Source organism: Pelodiscus sinensis, chromosome 23 (assembly GCF_049634645.1).
Source record: "Pelodiscus sinensis isolate JC-2024 chromosome 23, ASM4963464v1, whole genome shotgun sequence".
Classification (NCBI taxonomy): domain Eukaryota; kingdom Metazoa; phylum Chordata; order Testudines; family Trionychidae; genus Pelodiscus; species Pelodiscus sinensis.
Genome location: NC_134733.1, coordinates 5,694,243 through 5,715,115, shown reverse-complemented (window position 1 = coordinate 5,715,115; position 20,873 = coordinate 5,694,243). Strand labels below are relative to the sequence as shown.

Sequence of the window (20,873 nt, the reverse complement as noted above, 5' to 3'; positions counted from 1 at the left end):
CCCACCCTGCTCTCACCTGCAGACAAACACCTCCAGAGGCCGCCGAGTGTTGGGAGTCATTATCCAGGGAGCCACCCGGAAAACCACGGTGTCTGTGAAAATCGGGGTCTCAGGAAGACTCTACAGGGGAGGAAAAAGTGGAGCCTAGTCCATCTCCGGAGCTCTCTCTGGATCCCGGCTCGCATTTGGCCTTTGCCCTCTCCCTGCTAGGTCCCCCTCACAGGGAAGGGTCCTTTTCTCCTTCCCTTGGCTGCTCCCCTGCATTCGGTTCCTTGCCCACCCTCGTGCAGGCCCCTCATGCGGCCTTTGCCAGAAGGAAGGGGAGGGTCAGGCCTGGCTCGCAAGGCCGGAGACCTCAATTCCGTTGCTATTCTGAAGCAGTTTCCTCCTGTTAAGCATTTAGCATCCAAACCCTTGGTTCTCATCCCGCCCAGACTGTGCCACCAGTGTTATGCGTCACACCAACGACCCTCGACACCAAAGCCTGCTGCTGTTTCAGCGAGGGAAGCAGCTCCACTAGCTGGTGGCAGGTAGGGGCCAGCTACGGGCAGTGGACAGGACACACGCTCTTTGCCAGCGTGATTCAGGAGCAACGAGAAGGTTGGCACAGAGCGCTCCGGGCCAGCAGCTACTGACCAAGCGGCTCATCAGGAAAGAGCAAGTCTCTCTCGTTTACCGGGCCCAACTGCTCTTATTGTACCTCAGTGGGCATGTCCAGCAGGGTGACGTGGAAGGATACCAGCCCCGAGAAGTCAGCGTCCGGGAAGGCCAGCCCCTCCACGTAGAAGGTATTCTCCTCTCGTCCGCTGGCACGCTCCACTACGTAGGAGAGCTCGTGTGACCCCAGCACGTGCTCATACTGCTGGAGAACGTCATCGCCTGGGGACACAGAGGAGCATAGGGACATGTCAGGGGAACCACGCTGTGCCCAATGGACAGAGATAGCTGCACTATTCCCAGCTCCTGGGAATCAAGCTTCTAGATGTGACAGGACACACGTCGGATGATGGGCTCTTGCCTTCAAGAAAGATGTGGAGAAATCAGAGAGGGTCCAGGAGAAGAGCAACAAGAATGATGAAAGGTCTAGAGAACATGAGCGATGAGGGAAGACTGAAAGAATTGGGCTTGTTTAGTTTGGAAAGGAGAAGACCAAGAGGGGACATGACAGAGGTTTTCAAGTATCTAAAAGGGTGTCAAAGGGAGGAGGGAGGAAAATTGTTCGCCTTGGCCTCTGGGGGTAGGACAAGATGCAATGGGCTTAAACTGCACCAAGGGAGGTTGAGGTTGGACATTAGGAAAAACTTTCTACCTGTCAGGGTGGTTAAACACTGGAATAAATTGCCCAGGGAGGTTGTGGAATCTCCATCTCTGGAGCAGGTTGGACAGACATCTATCAGGGATGGTCAGACGATGCTTGGTCCTGCTGAGGGCAGGGGACTGGACTCAATGACCTCTCGAGGTCCCTTCTGGTTCTAGTTTCTATGATTCTATGCTGCAGAGACCTTGTCTACATGGACAATGAGCCCCAATAGCGTAGCTGCACTGGTGCAAACTAAGGAGGTTAAATATAAATTAATTTACTAGTCAACTAGTCAATGGAATTTCCATCAACTACTCGATAGGCACTTCTGCATTCCTCCTTTGAAATGTACAAGAGCCCCAGTGGGGGCTCTTGTGCATTTCAAAGTCGGAACTTTGAGTGCAGCGGGAAGTCCTACGGACTCTGGGCTCCATGCAGGCGCTTCTGCTTTGAAATTCGCAAGAGTCCCAGCAGGGACTTTGGCCTCCCATAGAAGTGCTCGGATTGTCAAAAGGGTTGAAGACCCAGCAGCTTCCCTGGAAATCAGCGGGTGGCTCAGCAGATTTGAAAACCAGTCAGCAGACTTTTTCAGAGCCAAAACCTGGCTTTGGGAGCAGTGACGGGGGAGGGGGCACTGAGGCCTCTAGACCCAGTTGTCCCTTGTTCAGTTCTGCCATGTGTGGACAGGGGAGTGGAAAGGAGAAGGCTATTTGGGCCTGACCAGGAAGAAGAGCAGAGTGCTGCTAACCCCTTGGTGTGGGAAGCCTTGTTAGAGCCGAGAGCCTGGGCCAAGCCCAATGAATGGGAACGCAGACCCTAGAAACTCATCAGCCAGCCCTGTTCCGAGTTCTTGCTACTCTCCCTTTGGGGACTTCTATACCTGGCAGGGATGGGACCCAAGCCAGCAGGCTAACACATCCCTGCTCGGACAGTGACCAACACTTAGCGATTCCTGGCAGGATGAGTTGGGCCACAAAGGGGCCCTACACAGGCAAGTCCTGGCAGAGGCTCCTATGGTTCCGCTCTGGCTTTTAATGAGTAAAACCTACATTTGGTGCCGCACGTCGACACTTCTTTGGTAAATGTCGATTTCACCACAGACGTGCAAGCCACCAACTAAATTATGTTCACCGACAATAACTGAAATTTACAATTAAGCAGCATTTCTCTCACTTTGCCTAAACACCATATTTGTAAAGGCCGGCAAATCCTTGGATACCCGTGGATATATAGAGCGGATATCCACATCCATGGGTGTGGATGCAGATATCTGCCCCTCATTTCCATGGCTATAGATGGGCATGCAGATACAAATTTTGGATCTGCCCGGGGCTCTAGATATTTGGTCCAATTCCAGTGATTTAGACTTTTAAATTAGACTTGTTACAAACGAATTAGCAATCGGATAGTAAAAGCAGGCTGGAGGCGTTGATTTACTTTGTAGAGTGTGACTTAGGCTGACAAATTTGAGTTTTTAACAATTTATGACGCTTTAATTCTTTGACTCACAGCATCTATGGTCACTGAGCAATTGTCACACACATACACACACACACGAATTTTCAGCACCTGAAAATTTAAATCATTATTGTTTGAAATTCTAAAAAAATCGATTTGTCAAGCCTGTGCGTAAAGCACCACGCTCCACACTCGTCAGCCTCATACACAGATCGAAGTCTCCATCTCCAAGTGTCCCCCGTCCTTGCAGCAGCTTTTAAGTCTGACGCAGGGTAGTCAGGTTACAGTTACCTCTAACTTGCAATCCCAGAAGCTGCAATTACCTGCAGCCCACAGTCACTTAGAAAGGGGCGGAATTCTCACTCTGCCTTTGAAAGCCATCAAAGAAATTGCTTCCACTCTGATCCTGCCAGCCAGCCGTTCCTCTCATCCACGTACAGATGGATCACGAAGACTGAATTCCCCTGTGTGTCTGACGTTTGCTCCTCACTGACCCACGCAGGGGACTCTCTGGATTTTCTCGTCCCATGAGGGCCGTCCTTAACATGTTTGGTGCCCTACGCCCCCCAAGTACCTACAGATTCCATCTTCTATGGGGGAGGGCACTCCATAGGGCAGGGCTGTGCAGGCAGGAGATGGGGGGGCAGGAGGAGGGTAGGGAAGCGGATGGGGGAGCAGGCAGATTGAGTGGCGCAGCTGGCGGGAGGCAGAGCAGCCTGCCTGAACTGTCACTGTCAGGTAGAGGAGGGGGTGGAGGATTGGGGCAGGGCACTCAGAGGTTAGGGGACTGTGTTGGACAGGTCCAAGAGGCAAAGCAGAGGGAGGACTGGGCTGGTGCTGCCCACAGTCGGTAGTGGATCTAGGCATATGCACCATAGGGCACCTCTGGTGCCCCAAATTTATTGGTACCCTACACAACTACATACAGGTGTATGCCTAAGGACGGCCCGGCTTCCCAGACTGGGAGAGAAGGAGGAGCTGTTGGTCCCCAAGTGGAACACAGCACCTCCGTCCTTCCCCAGCAATTAGCAGGCCCTGGACGGGGAGGAAGAGACACAAGGGGAAAGGACTCTGAAGCCGGCTTTCGCTGGGGGAACAGCTTTGTTTGATATGGCAGCAGAGCTTGTGCCCAAAGAATAAAACCGTGCCCTGCAGGAAGGGGCGGGCCAACTTTGGAACCAGTCCTTGGTTCTCCCTGGACTGGAGAGGCGGGCCAGCCACGTGCTGCGTGTGGACGCTTTTGTGAGACTGGGCAAGAGTGTGGAAGCAGGTGGATGCAGAGAATGACCGGCCTGCGGGGAGCCCCCAGGGTGCCACAGCGAGAGAACAGCTAATCGGAGGGCAGATTTACAGCCTGATCCTGCTCCCCTTGAAGTCAAGACCAAAGCTCCCATTAGCTCCTGTGGGAGCAGGACCTTGGATGGACCCAGTATTCCAGCCAATTTTTACTGCCACTCTGTTCCATTTGCCATGGAGCAGGGTCCTGAAGTGCCACCGCTCACCACAGTAGGTTATCAGGTCAGGCAGTGGAGCAAAGGCAGAGAGAATTCGGTCTCGGCAGAGCTGGAGTTCCAAGCCCGCAGTAGCCAGAAGGCCAGATACTCACCCCGCGCGTGGAAAACTCCCACTTTGTCTGCATCAGACACGGAAACATGAAGAACCAGCTTGTGGTCATCAAAGATTGCATCAGGGCCTTGAGTTCTCAAGATCATACATGACATGTCCCGAAGGTCTGAGTACAAGAGGAGACCAAGAGAGAAAAGAATGGGACCTACAGAGCTACAATTCATTTGCAAATTTGACACTATCAATTTAGGATTAAACAAAGACTGCGAATGGCTAGCCTACTACAAAGGCAGTTTCTCCTCTCTTGGGGTGTGTCTAGACTACATGCCTCCGTCGATGGAGGCATGTAGATTAGCCAGATCGGCAGAGGGAAATGAAGCCGCGATTAAAATAATCGCGGCTTCATTTAAATTTAAATGGCTGCCCCGCTCTGCCGATCAGCTGTTTGTCGGCAGATCGGGGCAGTCTGGACGCGCCACGCCGACAAAGAAGCCTTTCTTGATCGGCACAGGTATGCCTCGTGAAACCAGGTTTACCTGTGCCGATCAAGAAAGGCTTCTTTGTCGGCGTGGCGCGTCCAGACTGCCCCGATCTGCCGACAAACAGCTGATCGGCAGAGCGGGGCAGCCATTTAAATTTAAATGAAGCCGCGATTATTTTAATCGCGGCTTCATTTCCCTCTGCTGATCTGGCTAATCTACATGCCTCCGTCGACGGAGGCATGTAGTTTAGACGTACCCTTGGTGTTCACACCTCCAGATCAGCTGCTAGAAGTGGACCTCATCCTCCCTGACTGAATTGATCTCGTTATCTCTGGCCTTCCTCTTGATTGGTACTCCTTTCTGTTCATGTGCCTGTATATTTATACCTGCCTCTGGAATTTCCACTACATGCATCTGACAAAGTGGGTCTTTGCCCACGAAAGCTTATGCTCCAATAATAGTCTATAAGACTTCTCATTGTTTATTACAGATATGGATCATCAAGTCTCTGGAACCTAACTTCGTGTCAGGAAAAAACACACACAAAACAAAACAAAAAACAGAACTCCACCCACCAAATCACGTGTAAGAGGCCAAGACCTCAGCTTCTTGGGCTAGTGTCCAGTGTTGGCATCTTTTATATAGGTGTAGTAGCTTCTTAGAACTCATCTAGCATTTGGCAGTCTGGCCTGACCTGGCTGGAATTTCACACATTCCGCATCATCGGGTTAACACCTAGCCCCAAAGCAGTGATCCTTCCATTCCCAGCCAGTACCTGCATAAGATCGCACACAGAAATCCATGTTGTCCATCTCGGAGGACTTTGGGTCATCCCTATCACAGTTCACCAGTAGAATAGCTCCTTGCCCATCTGGGCCCCATATCCACTCTTTCTGCAGAAGTAAAACGAAGACAGGCTTGGTATGGAAATGAGGAGCAAGACCAGAGAGCTGGAACCCAGTTCTTTTCACTACTACAGTAACACAAGCTGAAAGGACAGGCAAGAGAAATAGCTGTTTCCTGTTGCACAAGCCCCTATGGAAAGGGTTTCCCAGCTCTTCTTCGTGTTATCCAGCTCAGAAATGTATGAGCTTCCACGTTCCAGCCACTGAAACACATCCACTGTTTTAAAGGCAAGCACTTTGCTATGAGCACAGGACTGAGCCAGGATCTGCTGATACAACTGGGTGGCAAACTTTCCCAGCCGATGGACATTTCAGAAATATCAACAAATGTATGTCAATCAAAACATTTCAGTCATTGAAACATTTTGTTTACTACTTTTTCTGTAATTAGCTTACAATTTCTGCATAAAACTCAGAGAGCTAACATTTTTCACCTTGAAAATGTCAAAACTAAGCACTAACAATTTCAAAACATCTCACTTTTTTCTTCCAAAGTCAAAACATTGTCAAAACTTGACCCTTTCCTGGGAAAAGTTTCTGTTTTGACAAATTGACATTTAAAAAAAAAAGTCACTAAGGGTTGTCTACGCAGGGACACTCAGAAAAGATAATCCACATTAACGAAAGATGTGATTTTTAAGTGGATTAGCATTAAACTCCTTTGTGGTTTTAGCCAGAATTAAAGTAGCCCTACTCCAGTCTAGTTTAGCTTCCAAAGTGAATTATTAAATTGAATGAAGGCCACTATTATTCTAAATGAGAGCATGTTCACACAGGGATTTAATGCAGTTTAACTAATTCACTTAAAATTCACACCTTTAGTTAATTCAGATTAGTGTTCCTGAGCATCCCCATGTAGACAAGCCCTTAAGTAATGTGGTAGCTCCTTTAATGCTTCTGCAGGCCACCAGCAGGAGCTGCAGGCCACAGGATTAGAGAAAACGTGATTGACAGTATGTCTCCTTTACACTCCACTCTCAGCTGGGGAGTTCCAGGACCATCAGCTCAGAATTTCAGCCTCCTGGTCTCTCTCTTTCCATGGGTGTAAAGATGGATCACACTCACCTTATCTGTTGTTCCCCTCTGCACCACCCCGCTGCGAGTTGTATCAGCATCCAGGGAGACGTCTGCAATGGCACAAGACAAGCAGAGCACACATGGGGAAGGAGGGACACTGAGAACCAACAAACTGGACTCAAAACCTCTTTCTAGCCATGTGTGGGATCTTCAGTACTCAGAGCAGAGATGGCGGGGGGGGAGGGGGAATCCTTCAGCAGGGACGTCCTAACACAGGCTTCTTTAAAGGTGTGCAACCCACATCACCTCAGGGCCTGACTGAGCCCAGCTCAATGGGGAGGAGGGGCGAGCTATAAGGGAATGGGTCTCCACTAAAGAATGGGGCTCAGGTCAACCAGCCTGGCCCTATCAGCAGAGCCGCTTGAAAATTCTCCATCAAAATTGTCTTTGACTAAATGAAAATATTTACAAAAAACATTTGCTTTCCACCGACATTTTTGAGATTTTTTTCCCCCCATTGAAAACAGAATGCCCACAAACTGAGGCGGGAATGCTGCCATGGTGCCTTATGGTAGTTGTAGGTTAGATGCCTCTTGCCCTTTTATACCCTCTGAGCCATGCTTCTGGCTGAACTACATCTCCCAGAATGCACCATAGTAGTGTGGGTACCTTGCTGGTTGCTATGCTTGACAGTGGGTTGTGAGTAACCTCCACTGGCTGCAGCATGGCCCAGCAGGGCAGGGGATAAGTCATTATGCAAGGGGGCTTCAAACCTGTCTGATGAGTTCTTCCCCAGGGAGCGGAACAGTGGGAAGAAGGGGAGTGGAGCCCTGGCGGGGGGGCAGGGTTGGAAGTGAGTGGGTGAGTTTGGGTGTCTGAGAGCATGGAGGAGACAGCCTAGGGAAAGGGGCTGAAATTTAGGGGCCCAGTCTCCCCCATCTCAAGGGGGGCTGAGGCATCCTAGGCCTGCCCTGTAACCAGATTACATCTGTGCTGTATCCTGGAGAAGCAATAAACACCCTCTATTCTACTGGCTGGTGGAGTCAGTCTGTGCCATTACGGGGGTGCAGGAGACGGGAAAACCTCAACGCGCCGTCACACAGCCCATAATGCACCAATTCCCCTTCCCAAGGGGGAGACAGTGGTGCTTCATGGGAAACGTAGTTTGACTAAGAAGCCCAGAGGAAAATGGGAACATGAGGCTCTCAAACTATAACTTCCATAAGTCACTGTGCCAGCATTTCCAAAGAGAAATATTTTCACTTTTGAATCTTCACTCAAAAATTAAAATTTCTGAGTGCTTCTCCCTCCTCCCCCACCCGCACTTTTGCCAGTGTATCCAGACACCATCATAGAAAACACAATTTCCCCCCTCCTGCCCAGGGAAGGGCGTAGTACTTTGGGGCTGAGTTTATGGAACAGATGGATTCTTAGGTTCTACTTACCAATACAGGTAAGGTAGAGCATGGTACTATGTATAGCTGTCCCCCCATCTTGCCCGTAGTATGAAATCCTAACCTGCAAAGACATCATCCAATCAACACGGCCACTTTTAAGACAACATCGCCTGTAGCGAAGCAGAGAGTAAAACAGACACAGCCTGGGGACCTAGCGCTTGCCATGGATGAAACCGCAGCGAGAGTCCTGCGTGTGGTCTTCCACTTGACAAAGCCCTGGCTAGGATAATTTAGTTGGGGTTGGTCTTGCTTTTAGCGGTGGTGGGGGGTGGACTCGATGACCTCCTGAGGTCTCTACCAACCCTAAAATTCTAAGCTGGGAGCAACCAGGAGTGCTGTGCACGCGACTCCATCATTAAGAATCGTGATTTTAAGATGAGAGGATGGTTGTGCAGCTCAGGACCTAGGCCAGGACTCAGGCATTCTGGGCACAATTCTACGTCCCTCATCTATGAAGGAGGATTATATTCCCCTTATTCCACTGTCGGTTTTCTCCAGGTAGACCAGCAGCATCCTGGGGGTCCTCAGACTATGTCTAAGATTTCCAAGGGGTTCTGGACTGCCATTCAAAAACGTTAAAGGGTTTGCATATGAAAAAAAGAGGTTGAAAACCACTCATTTAGGCAGTTCTGCTGGCCAGGGATGGTCACTGTACAGCATGTAGCCCAGGGGCTCTGTAGATACTACTGTAATACAAATACTAATTCAGAGACAAGTCGTATCGCTCCCTCGTGGAAATGTGCAACAGGATAATGAGTCTAAATAATCAACAACCCTTCAGCAAGTGAAAACAAAGGAGCAGGTCCAGGCTGCTGCAACGAAGCAGTTTTATAGCTGGGCTGTTTTCCTAGTCAGCGAGGCAACAAAAGTCCTGCCTGGAAATGCATTGCCCAAGGATTCATGGGATACCCCGCTCATTCTAATGCCCCAACATGGGCTCCCTTAGCAAGCAGGCATGTCATCAGTCAAAGCACAGCGTCTTCAGGCCCGGCCTTAGGGCAAGGCAAGCAAGGTGGTGGCTTTGGATCCCGTGCCTTCAGGACCCTGTGCTGCCCAGCGCCTGCCCTGGCTGGAAGCTGTCCGGCCATGCGGTGAAGCCAACCGCAACATGCCACCTTGAGCCCTGCAAACTCTTTGGTTAGGCCTGAGCATCTTTGTTCATCAACTTCCAACACCCAACTTCCAGCCGGGGCTCCCAAACAGCAGCGCCCGCACTCATGGAAGTCTGACCTTGTGTTTCTCCCAAGGTTGTTTCTCTCCTTCCAAACGCACCTTATGATCATTGATGTCTTTGCTCGGGGCCTTCATAGTCACCATCACCTCCACCTCATCATCTAGGGGCCATCTGGGCACACACGTTGGTACCTTGGCAACCTGAGGGTTGTGGACAATATAGATGTCAACACCAGGGGTGCCACGGACATTGAACGACGTAGCATCCTTCGGGGCTGATCTGAGGCAGAGGAAGAACATTCAGTTACTGTCGCAGCTGGAAATCCCATCCACTCCCTAGTTCAGCTCCATAAAGATGCTACAGAGTCAGACAGCTCCACTGGCCACCTGACAGCGCCTGTTCTAAGGTGAGGGAATTCCACAGTAAATGCAAAGGCTGCGTCTAGACTGGCAAGTTAAAACTTGCCAGCTGTCTACACTGGCTGCTTGAATTTCCACAAGAACACTGACTTCCTACTGTCTGAAATCAGTGATTCTTGCGGAAATATTATACTGCTCCCGTTCGCAAAGCTTTTGCGCAAAAGGGCCAGTGTAGACAGCTCAGATTCGTTTTGCGCAAAAAAGCCCCGATCACAAAAATGACGATTGGGGCTTTTTTTGGGGGGGGGGGGGGCAGAAAAGCGCATCTAGATTGGCTCGGACACTTTTCCACAAAAAGTGCTTTTGCAGAAAAGCGTCCGTGCCAATCTAGACGCTCTTTTCCAAAAATGCTTTTAACGGAAAACTTTTCCGTTAAAAGCATTTGCAGAAAATCATGCCAGTGTAGACGTAGCCAAAGTCTGTGGGCACAGTCAGACACACCCTGGCAGATCCTGTCGTAAACTGCCGGAGTTTGTACTTCAAGAGCAGACATGTGGGAGGGGAGCCAATAGTATTCAGTACTTTGGTGTGGGCAGGGATAGCTGAGATCTTGGAATACGAAGGCCAAGTGGATCATTCTTCCAACACAGATTACGAGAGCTTGCTGCCTCTGTTACAAGTCTATGTATCATAGAATAAGGGACCTTGAAAGGTCATTTAGTCCAGTCCCCTGCGCTCCTGGCAGGACCAAATATTTCTCTGGCCGGTGTTTGTCTAACCTGCTCTTAAAAATATCCAGTGAAGGAAATTCCACAACCTCTCTAGACAATTTATTCCAGAGCTTAACCAACCTGTTAGGAATTTTTTTCCTAACGTCCAACCTAAACTCCCCTCGCTACAATTTAAGCCCATTGCTTCCTGTCCTAACCTCAGAGGTGAAGAACAACACATTTTCTCCCTCCTGGTACTATTTTATGTACTATGAAACCGTTATGTTTTTTGTTCTTTTTTAGACCATCACTCATTTTGTTGCTCCTTTCTGGACCGTTTCCAATTTGTCCACGTTTTCCCGAAACGGTGCCCAGAACTGGACACAATACTCAGGTTGACACAGAGTAGACCAGAAGACTATCTTGTGTCTTGCTCATAACACTCCTGCAAACACATTCCAAGTTCACATTTGCTTTTTTGCCCCAGTGTCACCCTGTTGACTCATATATAGCTTGTGCTCCGGCAGAACCCCCATCTCTCTTTCCCAGGACCAGATTAAGGCAGCTGCCCGGGGCGCCAACCTATGGAGGGCGACTGATGGCATCTGTAAGGGGTGCACAGCGCCCCTTATAGCTGCCATCAGGTGCTGCACGTCCAGCTCCCAGATCATGGCTACAGCAGCTCCCAGCGGCCACCCTGGGCGGGGGCCACGTTAACCCCTGCAGCACCGGCCAGCAGCGCCCTTCCCCCCACGGTCACGGGGCCCTGCACGGCCAGGCTCGGCCTGCGTGGGCGGCCCTGGGCTACACGCCAGCGGCGGTAGCCGGGCTGGGCCGGACCAGGCCCGTGCGCCCTGCCGCTGCCAGCTCTGCGCACCCTCCCCCACATGCTGGGCGGGGGCGGGGCCACACATATGCCCTCCCCCACGCACCGGCACAGGGCCGCGCATGCGCCCTCCCCCATTCCAGGGTGCAATTCAACTGTCTGCCCGGGGCGCCGGAATGGCTCGGTCCGGCCCTGCCCTTTCCACAGCACTCCATCCTAAGCAGTCATTTCAAATTGCGTCTGTGTGCAGTGGATTGTTCCTTTCTAACTGGAGTACTTTGCATCTGCCCTTGTTGAAGTTCGTCCTGTTTACTTCAAACCAGGTCTCCAATTTCTCCACATTACTTGGAATTTTAATCCTGCCCTCTCATGCACTCGCAACCCCGCCCAGAGTGGCATCAACCGCAAACTTTATCAGTGTACTCATCGAGTCGTCATCGAAATCATTGACCAGAACGGGTCTTGGCAGGACCCTTTGTGGTACACCCTGCCAGCATGACTGAGTCATTAATAGCTACTCTCTGGTGCCCCGAGGCCAGCATAACTGTAGGGGAGTCGGCAGTCATGCTGGGCCCCTGGGTTAGGGGGAGGGGCGCCGTGTTTCTGGAAGGGGCAAAGCCTTGGGTGGGAGGGGAAGATCTGGGGCCATCAGTCCTCAGTGCTACCCAGAATGCACCATGCTCTGCTCCCTGCCTTTAGAGTCGCCCACACCACGCTGCTCAGGGCTCCGGCGGGGATTTAAAGGGCCTGGGACTCCAGGCACAGGAGCAAAGCGGCAGCCAGGAGCCCTGGGCCCTCAGGCCGTTGCCCCTCCCCACTACCCCACCCCAGCAGCAGGCCTATCGCTGAGAATGATTTTTCAACCAGTTATGCACCCACTGTAGAGAGACTCCATCTAGGTTGCGTGTTCCCTGGTTGGTTAACAAGAAGGTCACGCGAGACAGGATCAAATGCTTTGCTAAAGTCAAGATAAACCGCATCTACCACTTCCCCCAGCCACCAGGCTTATGCTCCTGTCAAGGAAAGCAATTCGGTTGGTTGGAGAGGATTTGTTCTTGACAACTCCATGCTATTACTTAACGCCTTATCTTCTAGGTCGGGGCGGCCAACCAAGCCTGAGAAGGAGCCAGAATTTACCAATGCGCATTGCCCAAGAGCAACAGTTGTCACCAGCCCTGATCATCTCCCCGCCACCGCTCTCAGCACATCCCGCCCACGGGCAGCCCCACCGCTCAGCGCTGCCTTCTCCTTTTCCTCCTGCCCACTGGGATCAGCTCTTTCTCAGTGGGAGACACTGGAGGGGGAAGCATGGGGGTGACAGGCTCAGTGGAGAGGACAGGACGTGGCAGGCCTAGAGCAGAGCTGGGGGTGGAGCAGTGAGCATCCTCCAGCCCAGTGGAAAGCTGTAGCTCCAGCCCTGGATTTGGTCCCTATGCAAGGAGCCGCGTATTAAACTTCCCAAGAGCTGGAGCCAGAGTTCGGCTACTGCTGTTCTCGGTGTTTGCAAAAGGATCGCTTCATTATTGGCTCCATGATCATCTTCCTGGGCACTGAAGTTAAGCTTGCTGGTCTAAGTCAGTCCCTGCTTCCCCTTTGCTGGTCTGTAATTCCCTGCTTCCCCTTTGAATAGGCTGGCACTGTATTTGCCCTTTTCCAGTCCTAGGGAATCCCTTCGGTCTTCCCTGGCTTTTCACAGAGAATCGCCAACGGCTCAGGCACCTCCTCGGTCAGCGCCTGGCGTACTCGAAGCTGTATTTCATCAGGCCCTGGGCGACGAGCCCTAAAGCAGGGGAGTTCTGGGGGACAGCAGGGACAATCCAGTCCATGTGGAGAGAGACCGCTCCGCATTCAGGCAGATGCCGGCCTTCAGCCCTTGCTAGCCAGTGACCTCGGAACGGCCCCTTTCAGCTGCCCAGGACAGAGGACCCCTGGCAACCCGAACTCATCCTTAAGAATCCACCTCTTCCGTTAACTCCAATGACCAGGCCTGTCGACAAGGGGAGGGGGCGCCAAGCGGGCAGTTGCCCTGGGGCCCAGTCATTCAAAGGCAGTGACAGCAGCTAGCCCCACCCCTTCCACCCACAGCCCCGCCCTCTTCCGGGGCACTAAGCCGGCCTCCTCCACATCTTGCTCGGAGGGTGGGGGGGGCAGGATGGCTGTCGGCACCATTGCTCACGAGTCACGGCCTTCGCACCGTCTCTGTGGTTAGAGCAAGGATCCCTCCGGGCAGCTGTGCACACGCCAGTCACACCCAGCCAGCCGCCAACCCAGGAAAGCAGCTCTTGCCAAACAGGTGGAGTTCAGCTCTCAGTAAAGCAGAGAGAACATGCTTTTCCCAGCCCTCCTCCCCGGATGGAGGAACCTGTCGGGCTGGCAGGCCCCAGCTTATGCTGCGATTTGGCAGAGCAGGGTCAGGAAGGAGACACGCAGTCCCAAGGCACGGTGCTCCTTGCACAGCCTCCTCACCTCAGCAGACAGCGCATGGAGGACACGAGCCTATGGCTCCTAGGGAACGAGTGGTTAGAGGCAGCTCGGCTTTCCGGGGAACAGTGCAGGGAGGATGCCTTGGGAGCATCAGATTCTGTTCCCACAGCTCATGGGCTTGAGTCAATCTCAGCCTGGGAAGCTGGTTGCTTCCCCTTTTAGTGTGCGTGTGACCATCGCCAGAGCCCTGCAGAGACACTCAGGCTACGTCTACACTGGCATGATTTTCCAGAAATGCTTTTAACGGAAAAGTTTTCTGTTAAAAGCATTTCCGGAAAAGCACGTCTAGATTGCCAGGATGCTTTTCCGGAAAAACACTTTTTGCGGAAAAGCGTCCGTGGCCAATCTAGATGCGCTTTCCCACAAAAAAGCCCCGATCGCCATTTTCACCATCGGGGCTTTTTTGCAGAAAACAGAACTATGCTGTCTACACTGGCCCTTTCGGGCAAAAGTCTTTCGGAAAAAGACTTTTGCCCGAATGGGAGCAGCATAGTTTTTCCAGAAAAGCACTGATGATTTTACATTAGGTCGTCAGTGCTTTTCCGGAAATTCAAGCGGCCAGTGTAGACACAGCCAATCTGTATCCACATCTGCAGATGTCAAGGCAGATATCCACTGCTCCCTTTTGCAGATGCGGCTACCCACAGATATAAAGTGGTATCTGCAGATTTGCAGGGCGCTAAACACAGCCCCTAGGAGCCAAAGACATGGATCAGAACCTTATTGCACTCGGCACTGCACAAAGCCAGGACAAAAAGACAACCTCTGCCCCAAGAGGCTTACAAACCAATGCATGATACAGACAGACAGGGGCGTACAAGGAAACACCGAGATGGCACAGGCCAGCATGGTCTCAGCACATGTGCCTGTTTCCAGTGGGTCTCCCAGCAAAGGAGGGACTGCCTCCTTGTTAGAAGGGGTTTTCCTTGAGGACGTAGTCTGGCTGGTTGTTGCAGCTGTTCTCTTCCTGCCAGTTCATGCTGCATGACTTAGGAGGAGAGGCTGAGGGATTTGGGCTTGTTTAGTCTGCAAAAGAGAAGAGTGAGGGGGGATTTGAGAGCAGCCTTCAACTCCCTGAAGGGAGGTTCCAAAGAGGATGGAGAGAGGCTGTTCTCAGTGGTGGCAGATGGCAGAACGAGGAGCGATGGTCTCAAGATGCAGGGGGGAGGCTTAAGTTAGACATTAGGAAAAACTATTTCCTTAGGAGGGGGGTGAAACACTGGGATGGGTTCCCTGGGGAGGGGTTGGAATCTCCATCCCTAGAGATTTTTAAGTCCCAGCTTGACAAAGCCCTGGCTGGGATGATTGAGTTGGGTTGGTCCTGCTTTGGGCAGGGGGTTGGACTTGATGACTCCTGAGGTTTCTGCCAGCCCTGGGATTAGCAATGAAGGTTGGTTCCATGGGGGAGGCTTTGGACTGAGATTCCTGGCCACACCGGTGAGCCCACTGCTTGTCCATCCTCCTGGCAGCCAGCACGGAGGTACCAGCTCAGGGTTAACCAGGCACAGAACAAACAAGAGATCACATCACAAAACCTGCCCTCTAAGTAGCTGTGCACGTAGATGAGGATTGCCAAAGCTTTCCCCATCCTGCAGCAACAGCTTCGTCTCCTGGGTATTAACTGTTATTAAGACTCCCAATGGGGTGGTGCACAAAGATGATTAAAGACAAAGGGAGAGGCAGGGATGGAATCGAGTCTGGCAGGTAAGGAATGTAGCTCCCCAACCCCTGCTCTGGGTCTTTTCCAGTCAGTGTCCTGCTCTTCTTTGGGACACGATGCTTCTAGCCATAGTGCTGCCAACCCCCAGTGCTGGGGGAAAACAAAACAAAACAAACAAAAAAAAAAACCACCCCTCATGAAAATTATAAGATTCAAATAAAATACAGGTGGGGCTCAGCATTCCCTGTAAACTGGGCGTTTGGGAAGCCACCCAGGAGAGATTCAAATGCCACCCAGCTGATTTTCAGAGCGCCCATAGCGACCATAGCCAGCTGCATGTGTTTCTACAGGTGGTGCACATTCACACATACCTCGGTGCACATAAAATTTATTATGCACATGGATGAAAAAAAAATTAGAGGGACTGTTGGTAGGGCTCTTATTTGTTAATACCTGGTCTGTGAGCTGTTAGGGATGTTCATGAAAAAAGTTCTCATGAAATTCTCAATGAGACTCTGGGAGCTCATGCTTTAAAGGGCGGTGGGGGGCAGGGGAGAAACCCACAAAGAAACCCACCAAAATAAATTAAAAAAAAAAAGGCAGAAACACTGATGGCAGGTTTCAGAAGCATTGATGTATTCACACGCATACAAGCAAGGAGATTGGGTGTAGACTGACCTGTCCAAAAGTAAGTGTGCCCCCAAAAAAAATGCAGCTTTGGGGCAATCAAAATTATTTGCCAATCTAGGACAAATTCAGTAAATAGTTTTTTTTCCAAATTAAAAAAAGTCAGAAGTTCCTTTCAGCATTTTCTGAATGAACCATATTGTTTTAAAATAAACCAGGTTGCTTGGAATTGTTTAGACATTTGTTTGGTTTTGATTTTTTTTTTTTAAAGACATGGGGGTCCTTTCAAATTGATATTTTCTGAGCAAAATGCCACTTCAAAACCAGCCTTTTGAAAGGTTTCCTTCTCCCCAAAGAAACGAGGGTGTTTTTTCAGTTGCTTTGTTTCAGCAAGACCAAAACACCAAGGCAACAGTTTCCTTTCAGTTTGGAACTAAAAGGGTTTCAGGGGAGATCTCTTGGCTGGGGGACTGAACCCACAAACCGGCGATTCCCTCGGCTCTCACTGGGTGCATTCTGCAGTGGCGGCGGCTGGAGCCCCTCCGTTTGGCTGTCCTGTCGGGCCCAGTCTGCTCCTGGCCTCGCAGAGTCTGCTCCACTAAGCAACCCTCTGCATTTACAGCACGGGTGGGGAACCTAACGCCCCGGGGTGGGATGTGGCCCCTGACTTGCCTGGCTCGGGGCTCCCCCAGGGCTGGGACACACAATAGCTACTAGCCAGGGCCCCCCTGAAGCTCTGGGGCGCAAGGGGAATCTTTCTCCTTCACAGTCAGGGGCTGCCTCAGGGAAGGGGTTTCCCCCCCTTCTCACTTGTATATGGCCCTCGATTGATTTTCCTGTGAGTTGGTGCCCCCCCCCCACCCTGACTCAGTGGTGCATCCTGCCCCCCTCCCTCTGAACCCTGAAGACATCCCGAGCGCTGAGTAGATCGTACGAATCCGTGACACCCGGGGGCCATTCTCTGAGCTAGCTACAAAACAGTCCGTCTATAGGCGGGAAGTTATACAGGCCTGTGGTGCCCACGATCCACCAATATTCAGAAACGTGGGCCCAGCTTTTATTTCAGAGCCGCCCCGTCCACAGGATGCACCAGGGCTACCATCCCAGGCCCTGCACTTCAGGGGCCGCAGGGCCCTAGACGGCCTGAAGGGCTAGTGGGAGGTACGGTGCTGGCAGCAGTGCGTGACCCAGCCCCAACCTGCCCCGCTCCACCCCTTCCCCCAAGTCCCTGCCTCTTCCCACCACTGCTCCACCCTTTCCCCCAATGTTCTGCCCCCCGCCCTGCCTCCTTCTGGCTTCTGTCCCCTCCCCCAAGGGAGGCTGGGGGTCGGTGGGGCAGAGTGGAACGTGGTAGGCTGGAGCCAGGTCACTCTGCTGCTGGCATCAGCCCTCCCCCCAACCCTCTCTCCCTGAAGCACAGGGCCCTCCCCAAAGTGCGGGACCCAGGGCGGTTGCCCCCATCCGTCCTACAGATGGGACGTCTCTGCTTGGACCGGTTCTGGACACCACCAGGCCTGGCCTCCAGGAGACCATCTGCTTCCCGACTGTGCAACTGCCAGGTAGCTCAGGGGAAAGGAAACCCAAAAGCACCTCAAACCCTGGGCATTGCTTGCCCCCTTCTGCGTGTCACGCCACCGAGCTGCCTGAGGGGAGTGAACAACTGCAGCACAGAGAGCTATGAGGAAGCCATGGTCCGGAGATGCTGAACCCTCTCTGAGGGAGCGGTTGTATTTCTAGAGAGGGAATACATGAGCCAGAGGCGCTAACATCCCCTAGGAACTGCCCAACGTTAGACAAGGCTTGGGGTTTGGTACTAGGGATGTCAAAAAGGTTACCCATGTAACCAATCAAAATTCTATTGGTTACACGGGTAAGAGGGACCCGGCTGTTGCGGACCAGGGTCTGTCCCAGCCAGGCTGGGTGCCGGTTTGAGAGACAGAGACTTAGGCCTGCTTAAAACCATGGGAAACACACCATTAAAATCCTTTCAGCCCTTTATTAAAGAAAGAAAAACAAATAGGTAAAGCACCTGAGATGAACGGTACAAAGCTTTCATCTTAACAGCATCCCTTGGTTAGAAATGACATCTCCTGGCCAGCAAAATCCCTCCTCCAGGAGCAGTCAGGGCCCGAGGGTGCCGCACCAGGCAGGTGCAACCTGTACCAAAACTGCTCCCTTCAAATAGTTCAGCAAACAGCTGCCAGATGTGTAATGACCCCTCCCCCGCAAAAAAAGGTGCCTGTGGAGACTGAACCCCACATATGGCGCTCTAAGACAGGTCTCTGCCACAGGAGCTCACGGAGCAACTCCACTACGTGAGAGCAGTAGAAGGCTTTTATCCGCTCTGGATCAGGCACTGGGAGGAAGACAACCCACTTAGCCAGCCTGTGACGATGCTAACAACTTCTAATCTTCTTTGACCTGGCTTTGAAACAGGGACTGCCAAGCTGTCTGGAGAAGCTGCGGAGCAGGAGGGCTAATTCCGGCAGTCTGTTAATCAGGGCACGCAGCAGGAACTGGCAGGGAGTGCTATACGTAGATGTCACCAAGCAAGTGTGAACTCCTCCGGCATTAAACAGCTTTGTCAGAGTCACAGCGAGTCCTCTTGGGCACTGCTTTCTATCTTGATCCCTTACACCTCCCCCGAAAAAAAACCCACAACAATATTCAATTCTAAAACACCAATTATTTAGCCCAGGGGTGGGGAACTTCTGAGCTTGCCTGGATTCGGCCCCCCAGCCTCAGGGCCTGCCCCCTCCCCCAGCACTGGGAAGTCTGCAGTGGTGCTCTAACCCCCCCGCCCCGCCCCCCCATTCGCTGGAGCACACAAAATCTATTAGTCTGGCCCCCCCGCCCCGGCTCTGGTGTGGGAACGGAATGTGGGGAGTGTCTGTCTCCCCCTTAGTCAGGGACCCTGTCATTTGCTTCTCACTTGTGTGCAGCACCCCCCAGCTGATTCTTCTGTGGGTCAGTGGCCCCCGACCCGAAAAGGTTCCCCACCTCTGATTTACCCCAAATCAGCTGCACCTTAGTCGCTACTGCAAAGGCAACACTGGTAGCCAATCCCATACCGAACAACGTGACGATCTATTAATTAAGAAAGACACACGAGTCCTTTAACCCTGTAACTACGACAAACATCCACCGACCAGCGAGCGCCTGAGATCTGAAAAGGTGATGGAAGCTACAGGCTGCCCATAAAAGCTACCAGACCCCTGGGCAAGGTGGGGGAGCAGGCTCCGTCCCTCAGAAGGGGCAGGGCTGGGGCTAACCTCCCCCAACCTGCCCTTCGGTGTGGCCTGATCCATGCCACGTGGAGCTGGCCCACAGGTGGCCGCTGGATGGGGCACGCAGCACATACAGACCACCGCTGCTACTGCAGTTTAAAAGCGGCAGGGAGCCACGGGAGGCCACGGGCTCCCCCTCCCCCCCCCCCCCCACTGCTGCACCACTACGGATTTAAACTGCCCCAGTGGCAGGGAACTGCCAGCCGCCACCTTCGTTGCTATGGGAGCCCTTTTAAGTCACCTAGGAGCAATTGCCCCATTCCCCCACCCCCGGGTCAGAAGCCCTGGCAAGCTGCTGTAAAATGCAAGCTCCGTAAGTCCTCCAAGGCTAACCTAGAACTGGGTATCCCTCGCTCGTTGCCCCCTCTGAATCCAAACGCCATAAAGCCCCAGTTTCTTCCTGCTGGGGATTTTTATTCCCTTCCCAGAATTCCAGCCGGTGGGATGGTTACTTGCAGGTCTCCACTTCACGGGGGCAGAAATGCACAAAATCTGGTCTCCTTGGATGTCGCACAATGGTTTGTCTAGTGGCCACGGGCCGTCTGCGGCTGGGCAGGAGAGAACGCCGCCCGGGGCAAAGCAGGGAACGCCCCTCCCCGACTTGGGGGTTTCTGGTTCCAGAGCAGACCGTGCGGTACGGCTGTTAGAAGCGAGAGTAGCGCAGGGCGCAACTGACAAGTGCTGCATTGAGTCGAACCCGTCTGCGTCGCTCCGCTAACCCTGAACCACATCAACGCAGAGATGGGCCAGGCCCGGCTTCCGCGGGGCGTCTGTTAGTGTTGAGGTAAGGCCCAAGGGCCTTCGACTGAGCTGGCACCTGGCAGCTGTATCCATCCCTGGAGCCAGGCAGAAGCAGAGCGCTGGCCTTAGAGCACTGCATGAGGCGGGGATTCTGGGGGGGCCCTCGGTTGGGAGCAAATAGCAGCAAGAAGTTGCCCCGGGCACTTAGCTGTTCCGCTTCTGGCTTCCCGCCAGGCAATGGAAGTTTAGACTTGAGATTAGATGAAGGTTTCTAACCATTAGAGGAGTGAGGTTCTGGAACGGCCTTCCAAGGGAAGTGGTGGGGGCAAAAGATCTATCTGGCTTCAAGATTAAACTAGATGGGTTTATGAAGGGCATGGTTTGATGAGATAACATGATCTTGGTAACTAATTGACCATTCCTTATCAGTGGGAAATAGGTCAATGGAGGGATGATAGGAGTTACTATAGAGAACTTTCTGGGTGTCTGGCTGGTGAGTCTTGCCCACATGCTCGGGGTTTAGCTGATCGCCATATTTGGGGTCGGGAAGGAATTTTCCTCCAGAGTAGATTGGCAGAGGACCTGGAGGTTTTTCGCCTTCCTCTGTAGCGTGGGGCGCAGATCACAGCGGGAGGATTCTCTGCATCGTGGGGTCTTCAAAGTATTTGAAGGCTTCAATATCTGAGAGATAGGTGAGAGGATTATTCTAGGAGGGGTGGGTGAGATTCTGTGGCCTGCACTGTGCAGGGGGTCAGACTAGATGATCATAATGGTCCCTTCTGACCTTAACGTCTAAGTCTATGAGTCTATGAACGAGAGC

The 20,873-nt window shown here is 52.3% G+C and overlaps 1 protein-coding gene across 2 annotated transcripts in view; it reads right to left on the bottom strand.

The window, feature by feature from the left end:
* LOC102458579 (protein-arginine deiminase type-3-like) overlaps positions 1–20,873 on the bottom strand; it is a 38,391-nt gene that overhangs the window by 15,680 nt on the left and 1,838 nt on the right. The window contains exons 2-8 of one of the 2 annotated variants that reach the window (XM_014569565.3): positions 9,458–9,638; positions 8,174–8,246; positions 6,777–6,838; positions 5,582–5,699; positions 4,365–4,490; positions 701–879; positions 17–120 (exon numbers count right to left, since the gene is read on the bottom strand). In XM_014569565.3, coding sequence (XP_014425051.2) covers positions 17–120; positions 701–879; positions 4,365–4,490; positions 5,582–5,699; positions 6,777–6,838; positions 8,174–8,246; positions 9,458–9,638 — 843 coding nt within the window. The remainder of the gene's footprint in view (positions 1–16; positions 121–700; positions 880–4,364; positions 4,491–5,581; positions 5,700–6,776; positions 6,839–8,173; positions 8,247–9,457; positions 9,639–20,873) is intronic. The other variant, XM_025180687.2, reaches the window with a different exon arrangement.